We start from the raw sequence: 26353 nt of genomic DNA on the forward strand, positions 1-26353 counted from the left end.
ACGTTGGCCGGCCGACTCACCCTCTCTCCCACTGTCCGTCGTTAGCAGGCTGGAGCGGTATCCGGACCCCCGCGACGGCGGTGGCTGCGGCTTGCGGCGGCAGCGGACAGGCTGTGTGGTAGAGGCCAAGGCGGCGTCGAGCCCCGGCCAGTCTCTGCCCAGCAGGAGGGGAACAGGTAGGTCTTTCAGCACCCCGACCTCCAAGGTCCACGACTGTCCATCCTTATGGAAAGTAAGAAGGTTAGTTTGTACCTGACGCGTGTCTCCGTGGACGCAGGTGATCGGCATTACCGCCTTGGAGGCGGGCTGGGGCCCGAGGGTGGCGGGCCGCACAAGGGAGACTGCGCTGCCGGAGTCCAACAGGGCCCGGAAGTGACGTCCTCTGACTCTGACAGTGGCTGTAGGCGCATCAGGGGGTGTTTTTTGGTGAACCACACAGCCTGCCATCCAAGCTTTGACGGGGGTTGACGGTTCCGTGGGCATGGGCTCGTCGCGGGGGCTGGTCGGCCTGTGTACCGGTCGTGGGGTGCCTTCCGGCGGGCGTCGCTCCTGGGGCACCCTCCGGGGAAATGGCTGCGCTCGCTCCCCGACGTCCCGGTGGTAGGTTGTGTCCGCCAGCTCCACGGCGTCGATCACTTCAGCAATGGTTTTGGGTCCGCGCATACCCGCGGCCTGCCTTATCGAGTGGGGTAAAGCTCTCAGCAGCCTATCTACCACCACCCGTTCGGCCACTTGAGCTGGGGAGGGTGAATCTTCTAGTAGCCAGTGCTCGGCTAACCGCATCAGATCAGCGGCCTGGGCGCGGACTGGCAACCGTGTTTTAAACTCCCACTCGTGGAAGCGCTGGGCGGCAGCGGTTGCAGAAAGGCCGAGACGGCCTAATATTTCTTTTTTTAACTCATTATAATTATTTTGGGAAGACGCTGGTAAGGAAAAATACGCCCGTTGCGCCTCACCGGAAAGCAGCGGTGCCAGTGTCGCCGCCTACGTACCTCTCGCCCACCCCTCGGTGCGGGCGAGTGATTCGAACATCTTAAGGTAGGCCTCAATGTCATCACTTGTGGTTAGCTTGGGTAGCAAACGGGCAGCGGTGACTCGAGGATCCGGTAGAGGGACGTTCTGGGCGGCCGGTAAGCGTAATTCGGCCAGATACCCTTGAATGTGGCTGTGTTGCTCCGTAAGTAGCTCAAAGCACTGTTGCTGGCGGACGCTAACCTCTGCGAGCTGTTTGACAAGTTCCTCCATCGTTGCGGGGAGGAGCGAGCCTAAAAGGAAAGGAAAAAAACAGCCGGAGGTGAGAGGGGCAACAAAATGGCGGTGTAAACAACGTCTTGCTTGTTGGTGTTCTCAGCCGGCTCTAGCAACGTCTTGCCCGCATTCTCCACCACCTTGTGGCCGGGCGGAGAACAGCAACAACACAACAAGAGTTGAGTGAGCCCCGGAGGGTGCGTTTATTGACAGATGTAAAGGTAAGTAAACAATACGGTGGGTGAGGAGGTGAGTTCGTCTTCCTGGCGGTGCAAGGTGGCTTCTTCCTGGGTGCTTGTGTCTCCTAGTGACGGTGGCCGGTGCAGGGGGTCGGTGCAAGGGAGGTGCTTTAACCCCAAACGTGCAACCCGGAAGTGGGGGACCAAGCGGTCACGGCGACTCTGTAGGAGAAAGGATACAGCGATCAGGTAAGTCTCACAGTGCATTGGAGATGTCTCTCACTCTCTGGCTGAAGTAGGCTGCTTATAAAGGTGGTGGTGCCGTGACCGATTGGTCCGTGGTGAGTGGATCCAGCTGGTCCTCGTGTGTTGCCAGGGCGACGCTGATTGCTCCTCGGGACGCCCGTCACACTATACAAATAAACTTTAATGGAATTGAATTGTAAGTAAATCAGTTTGCAGTAACTGAAATCTAACAGCTTAATAGATAACTTTTTTATATTATAATCACATTTTAGAACAGGCTGTTATACCGTCTGGCAATTTTAATAAAGATACTCTGTGAAAATTAAAATCACATTAACATTTGAAATAAATTATTTAAAACATTAAAATTAAAGTTTTTTTTTATTCAGTCAAAATCAACTGTACTAAACCCCAGTCAATGTAATCATTTACAGTCATTAAGCTTTAAAGCTTAAAAGTCTGATTTACTCTCTTTATGTTCTGGGGAGAAATTAAGATGTAATAAGATTAATTCATTGCTATAAGGATTCCATTTCAGTTCATAATAGTTCAATCTCTCTTTTTGGTTGAGAATATCACAAATGTCGTGATGTATTAATTAGATATAAAATTAGATACTTAGTATCAGTAGCTTTGGACTTTTGATAGATCTACAGTTGATCCCTTCAGTTTATCCTAGGTATAGATACAGCTGTACCATTTTATACTTTTGTAATCTTAAATTATATTGATTTTAGCGAACAAGACTTTTATTTTGTTCTGGGTACGTGACGTCACAAGGCTGCGGCGCGCTCCTGCATCTGGGATTCAAACAGAGAAAGGTGTGTGCTCTTAACAACTGAAAGTGTTTAAATCAGTACAACTTGTTTAGATAACTGCATATACAACTGTGAAATGAATTGTTAGCCACTGTAAGGCTAGTGACACGTAGTCCCTATATATTGAATCATTTTCCCTAAAGAATTCGGTTACTGTCAGTAATGTTGATAGAAACGGATCTTTTCGAAATTCCGAATCAACTGAAGCAATCGATTCACAAAATGATTCACTGATTTGAATCGCTGCACACTGACGGCATCTGCTGCTCAAAACACTGCAAATGCAACGAGAACAACAAACACGTGTAATGACAACGTCTACACCAGAGCCGGCCGAGCGCTGAAGAGGGGGCGTCTGAAATACCAAGAGGGGGTGATCATATTAATGCATATATATATATATATATATATATATATTAGGGCCGGGACTTTAACGCGTTAATTTAGATTAATTAATTACACAAAAATAACGCGTTAAATTTTTTTAACGCATTTTAATCGCACTAAGTTTTGCACCGCGGAACGTTTCTCACTGGGTGAGATTCGGCGGACCGATTATACTGGAGCACAAACTAGCGTTCAGACAAGCCAAAGAACTTATACCAAAGAAGCTGCGTCCGTCCTAAATAGTATTGAATGTCCCAAATCGTAGTATGTTTAAAAAGTATTCCAAAGATTCCCGGATGGTCTACTACTTAACGATCAATGCACACTCTTAACTGCTAATATTGCCCGCAACACACTGCGCCGTGAACGAGGATTCGATTAGAACTACAAACACGCATAAAAAGTGTTAAAAACTACAAACATGGAGGATATACGCGACCAACGGACAGGTAGAGAAAGGGGGTTGAGTGATAAATAATCAGTGTGTAACCTGATGATAACTATTTTTTAAAATGTTATCCGCGTTATATTCCATGTGCAGCAACATTTATAATGATAGGTTTGGTCATTAACGTTTAAATGCATAATTAAGCAAACACAAGAGCAGAGTTCTCGGAATGAAAGACTCGTTAAAGAACGTGCCTCTTGCTACCCTATGCTTGCTACACTTAATGGCAATATTGCACTGGTCTGTTGGACTTGGTTGAACAAAAATAAACAATATTTTGTTGCTTAAGCTTATGTATTCAGTCATTATTCAATGGTATACTAAAAATCCATGTAAAAATCTTAATTCTCACTGTTCTCAGGTCAAATATTTACATGCGATTAAAATGCGATTAATTTCGATTAATTAATTACAAAGCCTCTAATTAATTAGATTAAATTTTTTAATCGAGTCCCGGCCCTAATATATATATATATATATATATATATATATATATATATGAAGTTTTACGCAAGTCACGCAACAACACCATCAAAAGCAATTTATGCCTGCGACCTATGGTGCTGTGTATAAGAGACGTTTTGAACTTACTATTTGAACGCATTCGTTTACTAGATCCTTGGACTGAAAAGTTTACAGGGGTTCACGTGTTTAAGAAATTTCTGATCGAAAAACGCTGCTTCTTTTTCGTTATTATGTAGCCTACTGATACAAATTACTTGGGTGCGGGCGCAGGCAGGCGCATCAGATATCATCAATCATCAATAAGCAAGCTGGCGCAACGGTCTTGTCTGCATCATCACTGTCTTTATTGGGTGTTTTTAGCGAATATTTACATTTATTGACAGGATTTGTTGGACTGTCATAATTTTGGCTAATGCAGGACACTACTGAATGATGCGCATCAAGTGGGTATACGCAAAGCCACCCGATAAAGAAGTTTGTATTCGCTGCATATACCTTACACCACTGCTGCGACCTCAAGTAAAGCACCTTCTTTTCGATGAGTGAAACTTCCTCAGCAGTAATTCTTCCATTCTTGCCTGAACTTCCTATTTTTCAAACTTTCTGTTTGATTTCCATAATGCAAGAAATTTTACGTGGCATTAGGGTTGGGGAGGAGGACGCTTAATCAAACGACGAATCAAAATTCGACCTTGCCTTTATCAGACTATTATATTGCTATTTTAGCTTATTATTCACTCTAGGAAGAAAATACACTTCGCAAATGAGATTTCTAAATAGTACATTTTATCATTAAAATCCATTTTAACATGAATGGTGCTCTGAGGGGGCATGATAGTGCCAGTGAGGGGGCAACGCCCCCTCACGCCCCCACGTGGCGCCGGCCCTGGTCTACACACAATTGCACGTTTTCATAAATAAGCAAATAAATAGCAAATGGTTTTTTTTATAAAAGTTTAATCTAATAAATATAATCTACAAATCAGCAAATACTAAATAGCAATCTTAATACAAATGTAAACATTGAGTATAATTTGTGTTCTTTTATTAGGTCCATTAACACTCACTCTCTGACTGACTCCCTTACAAGTGTGCTGACTACTAAACTAGGGAGCTGATACAGTTGTGCTGTATTGTGTATAGCCTAAGTGCAACATGGAGCTTGAAGACATAAAGAAAAAAATTAAAACGGGGGAATTAACTTTGAGCAAGTTTGGAGGAAAGTCGGAGGTATGGAAATATTTTCAACAAGTCGTGGGCAGTGACAACATAAATGTCGATCCATTCTGAATAAACAAACAATGCAGTTTACATGCTTCATCCTTGTTGCAAAAAGTAGTCGGATTTAAAACGGGCTCATAATTACAGTTAATGTGTCGGACCGGGTCGGGCTCGGACACAAGGGTAGGATCGGGTTTAATTTTTTGGGCCCGATCTAAGCTCTACACTGAGGCTCAGTGGTAAACATTACATTCATAAATTACACTTGAAATTAATCTTTTCAATATAGCATTTTTAATATAAAAATATTACATTATTTAAATAACTGAAATAATACTTTACAAATGACAAGCCACGCTTTTATTACTAAATCATTTATTCAATTGATGTTTTTCAAACAAATGATTTATTCAGAAACGCACCCCGAGTTTTAGTTTACATTGATTCTTCTTTCTACCAAACACAGTAAAACTCCTGCTGAAGCAACTGAGATCCACAACTCACTATTATAAAGATGGCATTTACTAAAGAGGAGAGAGAAGACATGAAGATTGAAGAAACATTCAGAGTCATTCAAACATGAAGATACTGAGGAACAAACAGGTTGGTTTTCATCCTCAAAGTCACTCATTTGATCCCTATTAAAATGTCCAGCTCTACAGAAAAAAAGTTATTTAGTGTAACATTAAACAGTACCTACTTCTGATTAGAAAATGAATGTGATTGCCTCGGAAATCGTCTGGTTTTAAAATCGTGCCGTGTAACACTGCGTCCATCACTCATGACGTGTGTGTGGCCATATGGTCTTCCGACCGTCTGAATTCACACTGTGTACGGCCTTAATGTAAGTACTGTAGTGGCCTAATGGTTAGTGGTCAGATGGTCAAGAACTAAACAGAGTTAACTCTAGTCCACAAATGCCAACATCATTTTCAAGCTCTTTAAGGAAAAGTTTTGGTTTCTGAGAGATCCAATAGCACTAGAATACAAATGCAACTTTAATAAGCTCAATATCTGTGCTGTGATGGAAATTAAAGAGGACCTGTTATGCCACTTTTTCTTAACAAGTCTCAGTCTTTTGAATTGAATAAAGTCAGCATCACATTTGCAATCATGCTAATATTCAGGAAAACAGCACTCTTCTTCTTTAAGAGTTGCTTAAACATACAATATGTTGTAAATTAACAACAAGAACAGTGTTGACAGCACTGTTTTCAAAGAAAGAAAATGGCTTACTTGAAGATGCTTTTTCAAGATTAGATTGTGTCTTAAAGCCGATCGGAGAGACAAGTTGCAAGTAAACAAAAAATTCCATTGGACTATGATGTTACATGATTTTTTATGTGTATTTCCATAATTCTTGGCTTTCTGATTTCCTCCTGGGAGTCCTGACTAGCAGTGCAGGTTGTTAATTGAATAGTTACTCATATTTTGTATTTTAAATACATAATGATGTTACATGTACTTTCTTTCTTTTGTGGGTTTGATTAGAAATTATTTCTTACTTCAATGCTGCTTTTAAATTCTGTAGCGTGAAGATAAACATGGCAGATTATGTTTTTTTTTTTTTTTTTTAAAGGAGCTGGTGTTTTTTTAATAATTATATGGTAGTTGTGACAAAAGCACAACAATATATGTTACAAATAACGTTTTAATTATGGCTATAATTACTGGCTAAAATTGAAAGGAAATGCGTTTAATAGAGAAAGATCAGTGGCAGTATTTGTATCAATGAGACTGGTCTCCATTAACAATAGGCTACTTGGTGAAAAGATGCCAATAAGCCACATATTTTAAATGTACAGTCTTTGTTGTTTCACATTAATTTGGAGATTTAATATGAAATTGTTTATAGTCAAATGGTTAGTTTTTAATTGATTGACAGCACTAGTCTAAATGTTTTGATGTCTGTTGCTTTGTGCCATTAAACTGCTGTTAACTTACATTTTTCTTATTTCACCTCAGACCTGATGGCACTGAAAGAGGAGAGTCAAGAACTCAATGAAACAGAAGAGAAAGATCAAAATGAGAAACATGATTTCAAAACTGAAGAAAAATCTATTAGTTGCTCACAGAATAAAAAAACTTCCTCACCAGAAATAAATAAAAAAACACAAAGTACAAATCTTAATTCTAATGTGAGAATTCACACTGGAGAGAGACCTTACAGCTGCCAACAGTGTGCGAAGAGTTTCTCACGAAATGGAGATCTTAAGACTCACATGAAAATTCACTTTGAAAAGAAGCTGTTAATATGCCCTCAGTGTGGAAAGAGTTTCGCAAAGAAAAAAAACCTTAAGGCCCACATGAAAACTCACACCGGAGAGAAGCCTTTTGCCTGCCCTCAGTGTGAAAAGTGTTTTACGCAGAAAAAAAATCTTATTGTCCACATGAGAATTCACACTGGAGAGAAGCCTTACATTTGTAAACTCTGTGGAAAAAGTTTCACACGAAATGGAGTTCTTGAGACACATGATAATTCACACCGAAACGAAGCCGTTCATATGTCCTCAGTGTGGAAAGAGTTTTACACAGAAAAGTACGCTTACTCTCCACATGAGAACTCACACTGGAGAGAAGCCTTTCCTCAGTGTGGAAAGAGTTTCACGTATAAAGGAAACCTCCAGACTCACATGAGAATTCACACTGGAGAGAGTCCGTTTAAATGTGATCAATGTGGGAAGAGTTTCAGACACAGCGCAAACCTTAATAAGCACATAAAGGTTCACTCAAGAAAGAAGAGTTTTAAATCAGTGCAAAAAGAGTTTCACAAAGAGGGAACATCTTAAGACTCATGTAATAACTCACATGGGAGAAAAGCCTTTCATGTGTCATCACTGTGGAAAGAGTTGTTCAAAAGAAGGAAACCTCAGGGTTCACTTGGGCATTCACACTGGAGAGAAACCTTACACCTGTGAACAGTGTGGAAAGAGTTTCACGCATAAAGTAAACCTTAAGATTCACAAGAGAGTTCACACTGGAAAGAAAGCGTACAAGTGTGAGAAGAGTTTCACATGTCTAAGCACCATGAAACATCATTTGAAAACTCATTCTGGGAAGAAACTGCTGTTTTCTTCAATGCAAGAAGAGGTTTAGAAAAAGGAGCAATTTCTACAATAATCTACACATTCATTTTGAAATACATTCAATTGTAGTCAAAGTAATAAAACATTTTTTTTTTCATCACATTTACAGAACAATCATGCAAATGTAAGACTGTGTTCTTTGTTCAAGAGTGTACTGAGAAAAAAGTTGTGTGAAATCAAGTCTATGTACACATTGGAAGTGATTGTGGGCTACATCTTATCACCTTCATGCAACCTTCTTTTTTATGTTACACCATGAGGCTTTTTTTATTTTTTGTACTTCTGTAGCCAAACCTGACCTTTTACTTTACTGTAGTTTCAAACAGTGAGTGATTACGGTAGATTCCCTCAAATTGTGATTATGAAGAGTATGTCACTCAGTTCCATGTGTTAATTTTTCTGAATCAAAATATTAATCAAACTTACCTTGCTGGGAAAAGCAAAAGCAACTGGAAGATTTTAAATTGAATTGACAAACTAAACAAAATGACTTGTTCCTATTGATTTTAAGTGTATTTTAGCTTAATGTTTAGTTGATCTCAATTTAATGTTGTAATATCTGTTTATGTTTATAGACCTTATCAGGAGAGGCATGGAAATATTATACAAGTTTTTTTTTTTTTTTTTTTACTGCACAGTTCATTCTTTGTTGTGCTTCCAGTAGCCTGTATGAAACAGAAGATATATGTACTGTTTCATTTCTAACTCTAATTCATTTGCTACAATAAACAATATTCAGCAGTTGGCCTTCATTCTTTTTTTTTGTTTTTGTTTGTTAATTATACATTAAAGAAAGTATTAAAAAAATAAAGAAATAGTTGTATTCAGCAGTGACACATTTTCATACCCCTCCTCTATCCATGCACAAATAGATTCTCATCAACCCATTTTATGTATTTTCTGTTGGCTACCCAGCCAAGCTACATTTTACAACTCATCACTTTTAGCACATACTTCAAACACTTCATGGTATTCTTGCATTATTTTATGTATAATCATGTCTGTATTAATTAATTTGAAATCATTTTCTTTTTTTAAATCATCTTAAATGTTCTTAATTTAGTTTTTATTGTTGTGATTATTATTTAAAATTTTTATGATTTTTATGCTATTGTGATTTTAATTCCTTTTTATGTACAGCACTTTGAATTACCATTGTGTATGAAATGTGCTATATAAATAAACTTGCCTTGCCTTGTCTTGCCTTGCCTTGCCTATTCTCGCCTATTCTCAATCGCGCAGCATTTCTTTTGTTGCCAAATTACACAGTTCGGTCATTTTTAACCATACACTGTTCACACAGTGTGTAAAACTCTTCACTCTTTGCACTTTCAAAGTCACACACAGTACTTTAAGAACCTATTAGCTCTCGTCTTGATTTCATCATGTGGCCCACTTCTTTTTTTTGTTTAACTTATAGCCTTATCAGTTGAACCTTCATCAGGGAGCTCGGGGGGCAATAACTGTACAGACAGATCACATGCCATGTAGGGGTGGGCGATATACCGGTAGACACGATTAACCGGTAGAAATTTGTTAACCGATAGATATCGTCTTAATCGCGATTGAGATCACGTGACGTTGCACGTTACGCAACCACGCAATACACATTCACTTCGACAATGGAAGAAGACGGTGCAGCAGCGGTGAGTTCACTTACATGTGACGAAAAACCAGCAACGAGGAGATTGTAAAGAAAAAAGGTGCATCGTCTATGGTGTGGAATTGGTTTGGGTATAGACGTTTCATCGGGCGCAAGCGCCTGGACCTAAGTTAACTTCCGGTCTGTGTTTGTTTATCTGTTTGGTTCGTGTCGCGGGCTACAAACGCAGCTAATAATGAGTAATGAAGTTGGTCTCAGGTTATTGTGCTGTGGTATGTGTTTCCCAAACATTTATTTATTTGTGGCGACCTGCCACGATATAAAAACCGACTGATTTTCCAATAGACTTCGTTGAATAAACGTAATGCATGTTTAAAAATCAAACCAAGGCATATGTGTTTTTATATCACTGTATTTCTGAAGGAAGACTGTCTTTAGAAAATGTCATTTTCATTTCATCCTGCATAAGGCAGCGTTTTTTTAAGAGCTGCTTTGTCTATAGCCATTACCGGGGAAACCTCGTTTCTCGTGCTTAAAGCACCTCCTGCTGGCAGAGGATGAGTTTGCATTTTTAATAAATCAGTCTAATTTACGCAGCCAACATATTTCGCATGTTATTAAAAAAATAATCTACTCTAGAAGGACTTAGCTGTTGTTATTGATTCTATTTGGATGTCTACCATAAGTTAAGTTTGGGCCACAAAAGCGCGCATGCGCAGTAACGTTTGTTTATGTTGTTGCCGTTGAAACCGTCTATAGTAAAAGTGATATGAATGAGACGAAAGTGATTTGCAAGGTATGCGAGAGCAGTGTTTTAGCAAGCGGTGGAAACACTTTTACAGAGCTGGTATACTGTCAGGCACATTGTTAGTACCTGTTCAGGGCTCGCAAAATCGTATTTTTGTGTTTTCCAGTCGGGCTACCAAAATCTACCGTCCAGAGCATGTGAGCGCTCGTCCGCGTTAGCGGGCCACATTTACCATGCTGCTGGACAAGATTCCTCTGACTTGCACGCCAAGGCCACCTTCAGGTGTACCAAGCTGCACGAGGGTGGTTCTGACCAGGGCGCGCTGAAGGAACTCTATGCGGCTACCGACTTCGCCCTCTGGGCGACAAAGTTCACTGCACGGGCCCTTGGTCAGGTGATGTCCACGGCTGTTGTTCAGGAGCGACACCTGTGGCTGACTTTGGCTCAGATGGCAGACGTCAATAAAGCACACTTTCTTGACGCTCCCATCTCCCAGAGCGGCCTATTTACCAACACTGTCGAATACTTCGCCCAGCAGTTCTCGACAGCCCAGAAGCAGACGGAGGCCATCAAACACATCCTGCTTCACCATGAAGCTACCATCCAGCCGCCGGTGGCTCAACCTCTGCCTGCTCGTCGCTGAGGGCGCCCCCCCTGCGGGATCTAAAGCATCGGGCTCCTGGATAGGACTTCGGTTGGTGGCATATCAATTGCCTCGAGTTGTGGCCTGTGCTTTTAGCCCTTCATCACTTCCAACCGAAGTTTTGCCAGAAACACGTGCTGGTTTGCATCGGCAGTACTGCGACCAGTGCTTATCGCTTCCGTCACAAGTCAGGGACGCACTGACATACAGCTGGCCTCCGGGGCCCAAGTACGCCTTGAGATTTCTCTCTTAGGAGATGGAAACAATTCGGCACCCGCATCCCGCTCGGTGGAGCCTGTACGTCTGGCTTCTGGACGAGACATGTCAGACCTCTCTGGCCTTCCACAGGCTTACACACTGAGTTGGGGTCTATTCGTTGACTGGTGTTCCTCTCGAATAGAGAACCCGATTGCAGTAGTGCTTTCCTTCCTGCAAGAGAAGTTGGTGTGCAGGCTGTCCCCTTCGACTCTCAAAGTATACGTTGCTGCCATCGCAGCGTATCACGATGCAGTGGATGGAACATCCCTTGGTAAGTACCAACTGGTCGTGAGGTTCCTTTGAGGTGCGAGGAGGATGAATCCTCCCAGACCACGCCTCATACCCTTTTGGGATCTCTCCGTCGCCCTTCGGGGCCTACGGGACGCCCCACTCGAGCCACTCGCGTCAGTCGAGCTAAAGTTCCTGTCATTGAAGACAGTGCTCCTGACCGCGTTGGCCTCCATCAAGAGGGTAGGGGACCTACAAGCTTTCTCTTTCAATGAAGCGGGCCTAGAGTTCGGACCCGGAGATTCTCACGTCATCTTGAGACCACGGCCCGGTTATGTGCCCAAGGTTCCCACCACACCTTTCCGCAATCGGGTGGTGAACCTGCAAGCTCTGCTCCTGGAGGAGGCAGACCCAGCTTCTGCATTTCTGTGTCCAGTCCGTGCTTTGCGAATGTACGTAGACCGCACTCTGCACTTCAGATGCACCGAGCAGCTCTTTGTCTGCTTCGGAGGTCAGCAAAAAAGGGAATGCTGTCTCTAAACAGAGGTTGGCCCATTGAGTGGTAGAAGCCAGGGTGCACTGGGTAGAACCCTTTCTTACTTATATCAGGGAGAGCCTTGCCCCTTCCACACGTTGGTTCAAGGATCCGTGCGCTATTTCCCAGGATGTAGCCTGAGGCTTATTAGGCATCAAACTAAGATTGCTATAGAGACAAAAAGTGATGCCATCAAGCTAGCATTTTTAAATGTTCGCTCACTAAAAATAAATCACTTCTGATCAATGATTTTATAACCACAAACAACCTAGATTTTATGGTTTTAAATGAAACATGGTTAGAAGACAATTCTAGTGCAACAGTCTTAAATGAAGCAGCTCCTTCTAACTTTACTTTCATGAATGTCTGCAGAGCTGTCAAAAGGGGAGGTGGTGTAGCTGCCCTATTTAAAGATGTCTATGAATGCAAACAAGTGTCATTTGGTCAGTACTTGTCTTTTGAATATCTAGGGATTGTACTGAAAGGTGCTCCACGCAATCTGTTTATCATTATTTACAGGCCCCCAAAATACTCTCCAGCCTTTGTTGAAGAGTTCACAGAACTGCTATCAATGATTTTATCAGAGTTTGACTGTTTTGCTATTGCAGGGGATTTTAATGTTCACATAGAAAACGCAGAAAGCAAAACTACAAAAGAAATTATAACGGTTTTGAACACGTTTGACCTGATTCAGCATGTGCATGGGCCCACACACAATCGTGGACACACTCTTGATTTACTCATCAGTAAGGGTCTAAACATTTCATCCACTGTTATCAAGGATGTAGCACTATCTGATCACTTCTGTATTTTCTTTGATATATTGATCTCTGCTACCATTGAATCTAGATTTGTCTCTGTCAGAAAGAGATGCATTAACGATAACACTAGTGTGCTATTTATGAAGGCTATATTTTCAATGCCAAGCATTTCTGCAGACTCTGTTGATTTTCTCCTGGAGTCTTTTAACTCAAAAGTTAAGAATGTCATTGATGACTTTGCACCTGTGAAGGTCAGACAGATGACTGGCAAGAAATCGCCGTGGAGAAAATCAACAGCAGTACAGAGTATGAAAAGACAATGCAGGAAAGCTGAGCGGATGTGGCGGAAGACGAAACTCGAAATTCACTATAGCATCTATAAAGACAACCTTCATGCTTTTAATGCTGAACTAGGTAAAGCTAGACAAACATTCTTCTCGAACCTTATAAACAGCAACTTAAACAACACTCACACTCTTTTCGCTACAGTTGAGAGACTAACAAACCCCCCCTAGTCAGATCCCTAGTGAACTGCTCTCTGACAGCAAGTGCGATGAGTTTGCTTCCTTATTTTCTGAGAAGATCAATAATATCAGAAAGACAATTAGCACACCCTCAAGTTATGCAGAGGTCAGACAGAATCGACAGCAATTTCAAAAAGAAGTCATTATATCTACTTTTGAAGAAATCAATAGCAACATTTTGGAAGAAACAGTACAGCCCCTCAAATCATCAACCTGCCACCTTGACACACTTCTCACATCTTTTTTTTAAAGTGTGCTTAACTGTTTAGGAGCAGATCTTCTAGAAGTGGTGAACACCTCACTTATTTCTGGGACTTTTCCAAACTCCCTGAAAACTGCAGCTATTAAGCCCCTTCTGAAAAAGAAAAATCTTGATAACACCATACTGAGCAACTATAGACCAATATCAAATCTTCCTTTTATAAGCAAGATTATTGAAAAGGTTGTTTTTAATCAGCTGAACCACTACATAAACTCAAATGGATACCTGGACCATTTCCAATCTGGCTTTAGACAACATCATAGCACAGAGACAGCGCTCATAAAGATAATAAATGATATTCGCCTAAATTCAGATTCTGGCAAAATATCAGTGCTGGTATTACTAGATCTCAGTGCTGCGTTTGACACTGTAGATCATAACATTCTTCTAGATAGATTGGAAAACTGGGTCGGGCTTTCTGGGATGGTTCTCAGAAGGTTCAGATCATACTCAGAAGGGAGAGGCTATTATGTGAGTATAGGAGAATATAAGTCTAAGTGGACGTCCATGACATGCGGAGTCCCACAAGGCTCAATTCTATCGCCGCTGTTGTTCAGCCTGTATATGCTCCCACTAAGTCAAATAATGAGAAAGAACCAAATTGCATATCACAGCTATGCAGATGATACCCAGATTTACCTAGCCTTATCGCCAAATGACTACAGCCCCATTGACTCTCTCTGCCAATGCATTGATGAAATTAACAGTTGGATGTGCCAAATTTTTTTACAGTTAAACAAGGAGAAAACGGAAGTCATTGCTTTTTGGAAACAAAGATGAAGTTCATAAGGTAAATGCGTACCTTGACACTAGGGGTCAAAAAACAAAAAAATCAAGTCAAGAATCTGGGTGTGATTCTGGAGTCAGACCTCAGTTTCAGTAGCCATGTCAAAGCAGTAACTAAATCAGCATACTACCATCTCAAAAACATTGCAAGAATTAGATGTTTTGTTTCCCGTCAAGACTTGGAGAAACTTGTTTATGCCTTTATCACAAGCAGGGTGGACTATTGTAATGGTCTCCTCACTGGCCTTCCCAAGAAGACCATTAGACAGCTGCAGCTCATACAGAACGCTGCTGCCAGGATTCTGACTAGAACCAAAAAATCAGAGCATATTACACCAGTCCTCAGGTCCTTACACTGGCTACCAGTTATGTTTAGGATAGATTTTAAAGTACTTTTACTTGTTTATAAAGCACTCAATGGCCTAGGACCTACATACATTGCAAATATGCTCACTGTATACAAACCTAACAGACAACTCCGATCACTAGGATCGAGTCAGCTAGTAATATCAAGGGTTCACACAAAACAAGGGGAATCCGCTTTTAGCTATTATGCTGCCCGCAGTTGGAATCAACTTCCAGAAGAGATCAAATGTGCTAATACATTAGACACATTTAAATGCAGACTCAAAACTCACCTGTTTAGTTGTGCATTTATTGAATGAGCACTGTGCTACGTCCGAACAGACTGCATTATTTTTTGTATAATCATTTTACTGTGCTAATTAATTTTAAAATACATTTTTTAAATCATCTTAAATAATCTTAAATTATTGTTGTTAGTGTGATTATTATTTAAAATTTTTATGATTTGTTGCTGTTGTGATTTTAATTCCTTTTTATGTACAGCACTTTGAATTACCATTGTGTATGAAATGTGCTATATAAATAAACTTGCCTTGCCTTGCCTATAACAAATTCCTCCTGGAGTTTTAATGATATCAACATTATATTTGCTCAGTCTGATCTAAAGGCCTTAGAGATGTTAAATTGTGACGATCCTGAGTTTTCGTTATAGGGCGTGTCCGTGGCGGCCTGACAAAGTTTGTTGTTTCGCCATGGACATAGAAGTTGTTATAACTCAGCCATAAAATGTCCGATCTGCCTCAAACTTCACAGGTTTGGTAAGAGTCCTGGCCTGAAGACACATGGGGTCCGTTCTTCGTAGCTCGCTAACTAAGTTAGCTGGATTTGATTGTTGACGATTTGGCATGATCTTGGATCGCTCGGTTCTTCGAAGTTCATCCGGGACTTGCTGTCATAGCAACAGGTGCGCAAGCTTAAACCTGCTCTGGAGCAGGTTTATTTCATGTAAACAGGATTTAGGCTGCGCTCCTGGCGGGTTATGATTGGTTGAAATGGCGAGGTCACATCTGATTGGTTAAGGAGCACAACTGACGCGGACTGACTCACGTGGGAAAAGAAAAAATATATATATATTGAATAAACACTGTACTTTTTAAACTTGTTATTCATGGAAGAATCCTGGGGGGGGGGAAATCACAGGTCCCAAATAATATTTGGTATTAATATGGTTGATATTATCCAACATTGATCATTCTAATGATAAATCAGCATATTAGAATGATTTCTGAAGGATCATGTGACACTTAAGACTGGAGTAACAGCTGATGAAAATTCAGCTTTTCATCACAGGAATAAATTCTATTTTGAAGTATGTTAAAATATATATATATATAAAAAAACATTATTTTATATTGTAAAAAACAATTTGCAATATTACTGTTTTTTTCTGTATTTTTAATCAAATAAATGCAGTCTTGATTAGCATAAGAGACTTCTTTAAAGACTACTGACCCCAAACTTTTGAACGGTAGTGTATAAAAAAATAAAAATATAAATAAAATAACATATCAAGGAAAAAACATGTAACATGGGCAGCATTAATGCATTTAATTTGTTCACTACTTTTTGCCAGCCCTCTCTCCTTGCTTTTCCAGCCTTTGCAGTGTTCCCTTGCGTTTTAATGAAACTCTGAAACTCCTGAAAACCCTCAATCAAGAGTTGCTCTGCTGCAGAAAAATACTGAGCGCGCTCCTTTGTCATGTTCGCCGACCAATCAAAGAGTTGCCGATCAATGTTTCTACTATCGATACGTAGCCCCTTTTAAGCCACCCAGTGATCTCAGATTACCTCATCCAGCTATACTAATCATCAACAACAGGTGCGTTCGGAGAACCGAAATAGCGAGCTCATAGTTAGCGCGATGATTTGATCTTGGATGTGTCATTTGATCTTGGATGTAGTAAGCGAGGTACGAAGAACGGACCCCTAGAGGCCAATATTCAGATATTATAATAGCGCCACCTGTTGGCAGCAGGATATATCATATCTTTCACTAACTCAAACATAACAAGGTCAATCTGTACCAAACTTCAAATGTTTGATAATAGTGCTGGCCTGAACACATCTACATCTTATGCCAATAATCAGTTATAGGCATAGCGCCACCAGCTGGGAGCGGCAAGTTAAGCACATTTAAATGACTTATGACATATTTCTCCTACATTTACTGTATTAAAAGCATACTGCCCACCGTTTGCCATTTTCCTAAAGCCACTGGTCGGCGATGAGCCCGGGTGTGAGGGCCCGTTCATCGCTGCTTGCAGCTTTAATTTATTTATTGTTTTTTGTTAATAATTCATTGTTATTGCCTGTACTGTAAACTGGCGCAGATTAATGCACAGGCTTATATAGGCTGCAACCTAGGGGCCTCACGTGTTCAGGGGGCCTCGGATTGGCCAGACAATTTTTTTTTTCTCTGCCGTTCATGGCGAGACCACATCGTCAACTTCATCTTTGCTGCGACACAGAAAACACTAGTTTATTAAAAAATTATTAAATGTCTCCTTGTGGTCGTGCGCTTGAGTGCGGCTATATTACGTAAATGCTCATCTATCGGGTATATAGCCTAAGTAATGAATTTAATATAAAGGGGCGATTTGTCCACGAATGTCTTAAATGAACAACTATACTAGAAAAAAATTTAGTCGGAGGCAGCCCTTATTCCACTTATTTGCAGGCAATTCTGGGTTGAGTGAGCGACCCTGAGTGGAATGTGCAAGCGGAATATTCAGAAATGTGCTCTCCGCTTACATGCTCTGATCGGAACAAACACAAACCACCTCAGAGGAGATTTTGACAAGTGTGAGAGTGATGCAAAAAACATTTCTCCATCTTTGTCCCAAGACTACAAAGTGGACACGCAGAGACACAGGAAAAGGTAAAAACAAGTGGATTAATTCAGTGAACCGGACTATGTGCGGTCAGGCTGCGAAAAATTCAAAACAGCTGTTTTTATTGCCGTCATAGATTGTCCAGTTGTCACTCTTACAAAGGAATTCAGCAGACATTTGGGTTTTTGAATGAGATCCCATCCATTACCCTACAAGATCTATGTATAGGAGCAGCAAATCTGCAGAAAAAATATGCAGGTGATCTAGAGGAGGATTTTGTGGACGATATTGGACAATTCAGACAATTCCTCAAAGAAAATGAGGACACCTCAGGAAGGTCACTACTGCAATTTATAAGAGCAAGGAAACTACAATCAGTGTTTCAAAATGCTGACATAGCACTCCGGCTATTTATGACTTTACCTGTAACCAATGCCAGTGGAGAGCGCTCTTTTTCAAAACCGAAACTAATTAAAAACAGACTCAGATCCACCATGGGCCAAAACCGACCCAATCACCCGTCTCTGATGTCCATTGAAAATGACGTCTGGTGGTGAAGGCCAGAAGGCATTTTATGCCATAAAATCACGATTTGAACAATTAAAACTACCAGGTAGAACATGGATTAAATTATATCAAGCAATCATTAAACCAATTCTACTGTACGGGAGTGAAATTTGGGGACCAGTATTAAAGTTTGAAAATTGGGAAAAAAGTTTAATAGAAAAAACACAATTGGAATTTGCAAAATACTTACTAATGGTAAACAGAAGCACTTCTTACAATGCCTGCAGAGCTGAACTGGGCTTATACCCCTTACACATTGAAATGAGAAAAAGAGCTATTCAATTCTGGCATCACCTGACTCAATCTGACACCAGGGGTCCATTCTTCGTACATCGCTTACTACATCCAAGATCAAATGACACATCTAAGATCAAATCATCGCGCTAACTATGAGCTCACTATTTCGGTTCTCCGAACGCACCTGTTGTTTATAATCAGTATAGCTGGATGAAGTTATTTGAGATCACTGTGTGGCTTAAAAGGGGCTACGTATCGATAGTAGAAACATTGATCGGCAACTCTTTGATTGGTCGGCAAAAACGTCGAAGGAGCGCTCTCAGTATTTTTCTGCACCAGAGCAAGAACTCTATATTGAGGGATTTCAGGAGTTTCAGAGAGGGCTGGCAGAAAGTTGCTGACAAAGTAAACTCGTAAGATATATTAAATTAATTATATTTTATTATATCCTCTTACACATTAGAGCCATAACAGGATCCACTAGAACATGGGAACAAGTAAAAGTGAAATATAAGAATATTCTACAGAATGGTAATATTTATCATTACACGAGTTCCCACTTACATATAATTAGCTGGAGTATGTAAAGCATGTTTGGCGTGCTGTCCAGGGAAGGGCTCCGAGCTCGGGAATGGTCCGAACCTAGAGTACCCCCCCCCCATGTATATGTGTAGAAGGAACTCAGAGTGAGGAGATGGGGTGGTGGAGGGATGCTGATAATCCGTCAAATGGGTAGAGGTAAGTCAGCTGTATTTATGCATGATGTAGATTGACTTGAGTGAGTTCCAGCTGTATTAATTAGGCTAAGTATCTGACGTGCTCCTCCCGAACTTTGTTTAATAAAACATCATTTCACGAGTTCTCACTTACATATAATTAGCTGGAGTATGTAAAGCATGTTTGGCGTGCTGTCCAGGGAAGGGCTCTGAGCTCGGGAATGGCACGAACTTAGAGTACCCCCCAATAAGCAATGGAGTGTAGGACAGGCGCCGGACAAAGCAGCAGCAGCAGCAGCAGCAATCGACGAGAGTTCAATACTCAAGGCATCAGATGGGTAGACGGAACTGGTATACGGAACTGAGGGGCCAAGATTGCTTGACAGGAAGGCTGTTGTAGCGTTTGACAGGAGTTTAATAATCACGGCGTTGACGGAACAGAAAAAATTGCAAGTTCGGTTAGGCTCTCGCGGCATCCGATGGGAGACCAAGGCTCTTCATCGGACGGGTAGGTCTTGCCGACTATAGGGTGGAAAAGTAAGGATGACTGGCCGGGGGGCCCCTGCAGCGTCCAACAGGAGACCAATGCTCACGGCATCGAACGGGTGGGCCCCGCCGAACCTACGACAGAATGGTAAAGTTGTGTGGTCAGGAGGTTCCTGGGGTGTCTGACAGGAGACCAAGGCTCACGGTATCAGACTGGAATGCCTCGCGGATCGTAGGAAGGAAAAGGTCAGGGATGGAAAGGTGTGTTGTTGTTGTTGTTTTTTTGGTAGTTGAAGGAAAACATTTACGAGTGGAATAGCTCTCGCAGTGTCTGACGTGAGTTTAATACACGCGGCTTCAGACAGGTCAGTTTTGCCGGTAGTTGAGAGTCGAAAGAAAAACATATTTGCACCACCGGGGCGCTCTAGCATCATCTGACAGGGAGTTCAATACTCAATTTGATGGGGTAGATGCTTTGAGGATTACTTTACCTAAAATGTTTGACAAATCCAAAAAGCCGCTTCTGATAACGTCAGAAAATCTTGGTGCTGCTTGTAGGGCTGTCGCGGTTAAAAGAATTTCCCTTGCGGTAATTTTGAGTGGCTCGATAGCGCCATATTATATATGGACGTGTTATAAAGCTGTCAGTTAGTGCAGTTTTATTGTTACGCCACAAGATGGAGGCAAGGGACTGTTTTTAAATGAGTCTTTAAACCATTCATTCAACTACATACACGTTCAAAAACTCTCATTTATTCAAAGAGAGACTTATAATAATTTTAACTTTAACCACCAGTTTTAAATAATCAGCTGACCGGCGGAGCAACGATGCTAAGACAGAGATTTCGCTTTACTTGGACAAGACAAGCTAGTTTCACATATATATCTATTTATCCTGAAGGACAAACGCAGGTAATCGCACATGCTCAGTCGATCTCGCTCTCTTTCATTTGCTGTCAGTTTAGGCTTGTTAAGTGCAAATCTACTGAGCCTCTGTACAAATCAAGTACATATTATGTTACCATTACTAACTTATTACTAAATTAATATTCAGTACACATGCATTAAGAGTAAAGCGAGATGGGCAAAACCTTCCATAAAAAGAAACATGCAAATATCTCGGTTGCTGCGGTTGTTGCATTCCTCTGCGGTTATGCTTGTCAGTAGCGCGGTATTGCGATATTGCGGTTATCGCGACAGCCCTCGCTGCTTGCATCTGAAAGTTAGGTGTATGACAAAGGCTTCATGTGTTAACGTACCCTAAGTAAGTGCCATGGTTCTGGATGGATGGCATAGCTTTAAGCTGAGGTGATGTCGACTTTAGCCAGTGTGAAGACCCATGATTTAACAAATTGGTTGCACGATCAATGTCCTACTATTGTGAGAGAATTCGTCAAGAGGATTTTTAGGCGAAAATGCTTGGAAACAGAGAGTTATGCGAAGCTGACAGATAGACTAGAGGGCATTCCTTACCTAAGAATTATGCTAGTAGCCACTCCGATTGGCTAATGTGAAACCCTCATTTAATTCATGCTACCTACGGGGGAAAAAGCTGGAAGGTTATTTTGTGAAATGACTGAATGTAATGATAAATTCGGAAGAATGGCAGATTTGATGTCCGCATCCAAGGATTTGCAATTTCAACATGTCTGTTGTAAAGAAATGGCCAAATATTAAAGATTAAGTGGTCATTTCAATTGATTGTGATTTATTCAAATGAAAATGAAATCGCACTGTGACAAATTGATTATCTACAATAATGCGTTACTTACACACTATTGTTCTGTTTAAATACTGTGCAGTTGCTTTGACACAATCTGTATTGTTACAAGTGCTATATAAATAAAGGTGACTTGACTTGACTGACATGTAAAAACAATCGTCAGCTCATTGATGCTCTACAGTCTGCTACAGGAGTTGGAGGCCACTGAAAAGAAAAAAGGGGTTATTAGTAGTGGGAGGAAAAAGGCTGAGATATGTGGGCCTGTGTTGCAAGCAGAGGCAGCCTCTCGCTGGCTTTATCTGCTATAGCTGTGGGCCACGGGATGGGAGTCCTGAAGAACTCGTGTAGCCTGCACTGCTAGCAGAGGTAGAATCACAGTAGTGTTTGCTACAGGAGCTGGAGGCCACTTCGTTCCATGGACTTGCATTCATATGTGAATGGATAAGACTGGAAGCACGATCTTGCATGAGAAATTGCTGCATTCTTAAGTTCAAGCTTTGTGAATTTAGAATAAAAGCACATTTAAAACCGCGGTGCTGTGGGAAGGTGGGGCGGGTAGATTGTATGTTGCAGTATGGTAGTGTTACCAATTGGACAAATTGTTGCCAGATTTAGCAAATTCTCAGATTACCTTAGCGACGTGTTTTTCAAAGCACATAGCAACATATTTAGTGAAATATCCTATAAATATAAAAATTTATTGCAACTTCAGGCATGCTTTAAAAATAAGATGCTAAAAAGACATACATTTTCCTCTTAACCATGCAAAGTAATAAGTGTTGAAAAGCTAGCCTAGTGGCACATCCGCTAGAGACTTGGAGAGAGGTGCTTGCAATATGCACATCACAAGTGCTTAGTTGCACTTGCTCTGTTTATTTATTTATTTGTTTGGTTGGTGGTTTGTGCCTATATATTAGTCATTTAGGCAAACACTTATTTCTCGAAAATCTATCTTCAGATTATCTGAGTGAAATGTGTAATTTAAAATGCAAAAAAAAAAAAAATAATATTAATTCAGAAACTGGGTAATTTGTTGTGTTTTCTTCAATCCTAGTTACAAAAATTATTAACATTTTGTCACAACATCGTTTAAAAGCCTTTAGCAAAAAATGACCTACCTTTTTGCGACTGTTTCTAAAATTGATTTGCAACATGACCTGTGCCTCGAGCGGAGATGTCTTCAGGCTATAGTATCATTTACGAGAGCTGCATTCGATGCTGTGGCCGGGAGAGCCACGTTAAATGGTTAAGCTGAAGCGGGCAGCGAGTGGCTTTGGTGCGATGAGATCTGGGGCGCTCCCCAGGCTCGTTGAAGGCCTGCCGGTGCGACCCAGTGCACAAGCCGGGTCTAATGCGAGGCAGTGGTGGTATCGAACGAGGGGAGTACGGGGCTTTGTGAGTTTTGCTGTAAATATTGGCTGCCCTGCTGGAGTGGATTTAGGAGTGAGGTCGGCTAATTGAAGGGAAACGAATAACTAAGATCGTACGGATTCACTTTGTTTATCCTCCGTGAGGACGGTGCGTCGGAATTGATCAGCGTTTGCCTCAGGCTTAAAAACTATCCACTTTCCGATCAGAAGAATTGTTGGCCCGGCCGGATGACAAGAGGATGCCAGGGAAGAAGTTTGGAAGTGACGCCGGTGTGGACGAGATTACGTTTTAAGGGCTTTGGTGGGAGCGTGTGTGGCTGGTCAAGCAGAGACCGCGATGAAGACTGTCAATCCTGGGAAAGATCTGTGATGTCATGGCAAAAGGTGCAAACCGAATGCTGATAATCCGTCAAATGGGTAGAAGTAAGTCAGCTGTATTTATGCATGATGTAGATTGACTTGAGTGAGTTCCAGCTGTGTTAATTAGGCTAAGTATCTGACGTGCTCCTCCCAAACTTTGTTTAATAAAACATCATTATGATAAAAGTAAAACATATATTTACAACTTCTAATTTTCATTTTTCATTTTAAAAATATGTCTCTGGCATTGTTCAGAGGGCCGTCCAAATGTGGCCCGCGGGCCTTAGTTTGGGGACCCTTGCAATAAACCATTACTGTTCATTTGATTGGAGAGAATACAGCTCCGCTCCTCTTTTGTCAATGACTGTCTCACACCCTCCACCAAACACAACACACTACACCACACCCAGCATTTAGGACGCTAAAGGGGCCTCCTGCACCCACCAACCAGCCAAAGAATTTGGCGGCCCTAGAATTTATTTCTGGTCCCTAGTGCTTCCTCGTAAGTGGGAAGAAAACTTTTACTAGAGTGAGTGTTTAAGAGAGACATCTGAGGCTTAAATCTGCACAAGAGTCATTCAGAAACTTCAACTGAAGATCAAAGATTTCAAACATTCTTTTTTATGCTAATGACTCTGTCATTGTGACATCATACTGTGTATTTCAATCTGGCAGTGTGTTCTTCATGAGCAGTAGTAATTTGTCTCGGACACCACAAATTGAACTCATTACTAGGCCCCTTGCATTGCTATAGTGCACTGAATGCTGGATGTGGTGTAGTGTGTTGAGGTTGACAGGGGGTGTGACAGTGATTAATAAAATTGCTCCAATACTTGAACACACTGATGTCACGATACTGTGCTGGGAGGAACAACAGAAACTTAGATCAAAGGAACAGAGTTTATTATAGTTCAAAGACACAGGGTAACCCACACAATGAAATAGGGAAGACAGACGTATTGGACGATAGAGACCCAACAGAGACAGAATGCACAGACTTTGATTTTAATATATGGGGTAACTGGGGAACACGGGTGCACAGAATGACTAACTGGACTAAAGGAAAGGAACGTAACCAAAAAAGGGCACACAGAAACAAAAACAGGTCCATATTCCTGGCATATCATCCCCCTTCTGGAAGGCGCATCCTTGCACTGATGGAACAACAGAAGGAGGAGAATGGACATCCGGAAGGAAAATGATTAACAGAGTCCAAGGTGGAGATGACGGAGGGAGGAGCCTTCCTCTGTATGTCCTCGTGTCTCCTTCCCTTTCTCAGGGAACAAGGGTTGTAGTTGTAACCCGAAACGGTGATGTTAAAAATGCTAACAATGTCCTTTATTGTGCTTCAACCAAAAAACTGCACTTCCTGTGAGATCTCTTTTCAATTCATGATATACCAATGTGAAGTTCTTACACTGTAGACAGAGCGAACACATTGTCCATTATCAATATTATTCCTTGCGCTTTTATGCATAACCGAGTCAACTAGCTATATTGTGTTGGACTGAGCTTAAAGTGTACAATGGACAAAACATAATGAGAAACATAATTAGAAAGTTCCATTCTATACATTTAGTTTGAAACTCACTCTTCACTAAGGGGATCTGTTAGGCTTCTCTCTATTATGAATTTTCATGTGCCTGTCAAGGCTTCCTTTTTGACTGAAACAGTGTCCACACTGTTTGCATGTGTGAGGCCTCTCTCCAGTATGAACTCTCATGTGCTTGTTAAGGGCTCCTTTTTCATTGAAACTCTTTCCACACTGTTTGCATGTGTAAGGCTTCTCTCCAGTGTGGACTCTCATGTGAATGTTAAGGCTTCCTTTTAGTTTAAAACTCTTTCCACACCACTGGCAGGTAAAAGGGCTCTCCATGGTGTGAATTTTCTGGTGGACTTCAAGGTTTCCACTTTGATTGAAACTCTTTCCACACTGTTTGCAGGTGTAAGGCTTCTCTCCAGTGTGAATTATCATGTGTGTGTTAAGGTGTCCTTTTTGAGTGAAACTCTTTCCACATTGTTGGCAGGTAAAAGGGTTCTCCTTAGTGTGAATTTTCTGGTGGACTTTAAGATTTCCACTTCGAGCGAAACTCTTTCCACAATGTTGGCAGGTGTAAGGCTTCTCTCCAGTGTGAAGTCTTATGTGTCTGTTAAGGCATCCTTTTCGAGTGAAATTCTTTCCACACTGTTGGCAGGTAAAAGGGTTCTCTGTAGTGTAAATTTTCTGGTGGACTTCAAGGTTTGTAGTTTGAGCTCTTTTTTGTGTAGAAGTCTTTTCAGACTCTAATGAACAAAAAGATTTTTCTCCAGACACAAAAGCATGAAGATTCTCAAACTGATTTTTCTCTTCAGTTTCATTCAGTACTTCTCTCTCCTCTTTCAGCGCTGTTAGGTCTAAGGTGGGAAAAAAGGAATAAAAGTTAACCTTAGTTTAATGGCACAAAACAATTAACATCAAAACATGTAGATATGTAATGCATGTATGCTAGATCCTATACCAGGGTGTCCTAACCTGATCCTGCTCAGCCAGTACCCTACAGAGATTAGGCTGGCCATTATACAATAAAAAACCTAGAAAATCTAATGACAGAGTTTAGGATCTATATATATATATATATAATCTATATACAAACTGATCTCAATTTTTCTGTACCATTTTTGTCACCTAGGGAATAAAATCCAACAAATTTAAAAAGAAAAAAAAGGGGATAAACCTCCGATCTCAACTGTCAGATGAAAAATTCATCACACAATTCTTTCTGAGGTTTTATAAATGGGGCAATTATGTTAGCCGATCAAAAAACGGGCTGTTACACTGACCTGCTAGGTCAATTAGGCCTGCAGCGACGCGTCGATGACGTCGACGACTCGGTTCTAAAAAAAACGTTGACGTAAAAACTAGTAGTCGATACATCACGCCCACTCACCAGACGCATGTTGGCGACCAAAACAGAAACTCCGTCCACTTCTCAGGTTCAGCAGCCTGCACTCCCAAGCAATACATGTCATCAGAAACAGGGCTCGACTAGCGTAACTAGCGTAGCACCGAAACTTTGGTGAGAATGATTCTGAGTGTATTCATTACAGTGTAAACGGTGACTGAAAACGGACAGTATCAAGGATCAAGCTCGTGCAGCCTATCTGACTCACGGAAATTTTAAAACTAATAGGCGTAACAGCATACACAAAGAAACAAACATACTGCAGTAGAAAAAAAGATAAATATTGTATAACATATTATATAGGTAAGC

The 26353-nt window shown here is 41.1% G+C and overlaps 1 protein-coding gene across 1 annotated transcript in view; it reads right to left on the reverse strand.

Annotated features, from left to right (window-relative positions):
* LOC141322007 (uncharacterized) overlaps nucleotides 1-26038 on the reverse strand; it is an 82275-nt gene extending 56237 nt beyond the window's left edge. Inside the window, exons 1-2 of the mRNA XM_073833405.1 lie at nucleotides 26030-26038; nucleotides 24803-25287 (exon numbers count right to left, since the gene is read on the reverse strand). Of these exons, the coding sequence (XP_073689506.1) occupies nucleotides 24803-25287; nucleotides 26030-26038 (494 nt within the window). The remainder of the gene's footprint in view (nucleotides 1-24802; nucleotides 25288-26029) is intronic.
* Between the last annotated feature and the right edge of the window lie 315 nt (nucleotides 26039-26353).

This window comes from Garra rufa, chromosome 1 (genome assembly GCF_049309525.1).
Source record: "Garra rufa chromosome 1, GarRuf1.0, whole genome shotgun sequence".
Lineage (NCBI taxonomy): Eukaryota > Metazoa > Chordata > Actinopteri > Cypriniformes > Cyprinidae > Garra > Garra rufa.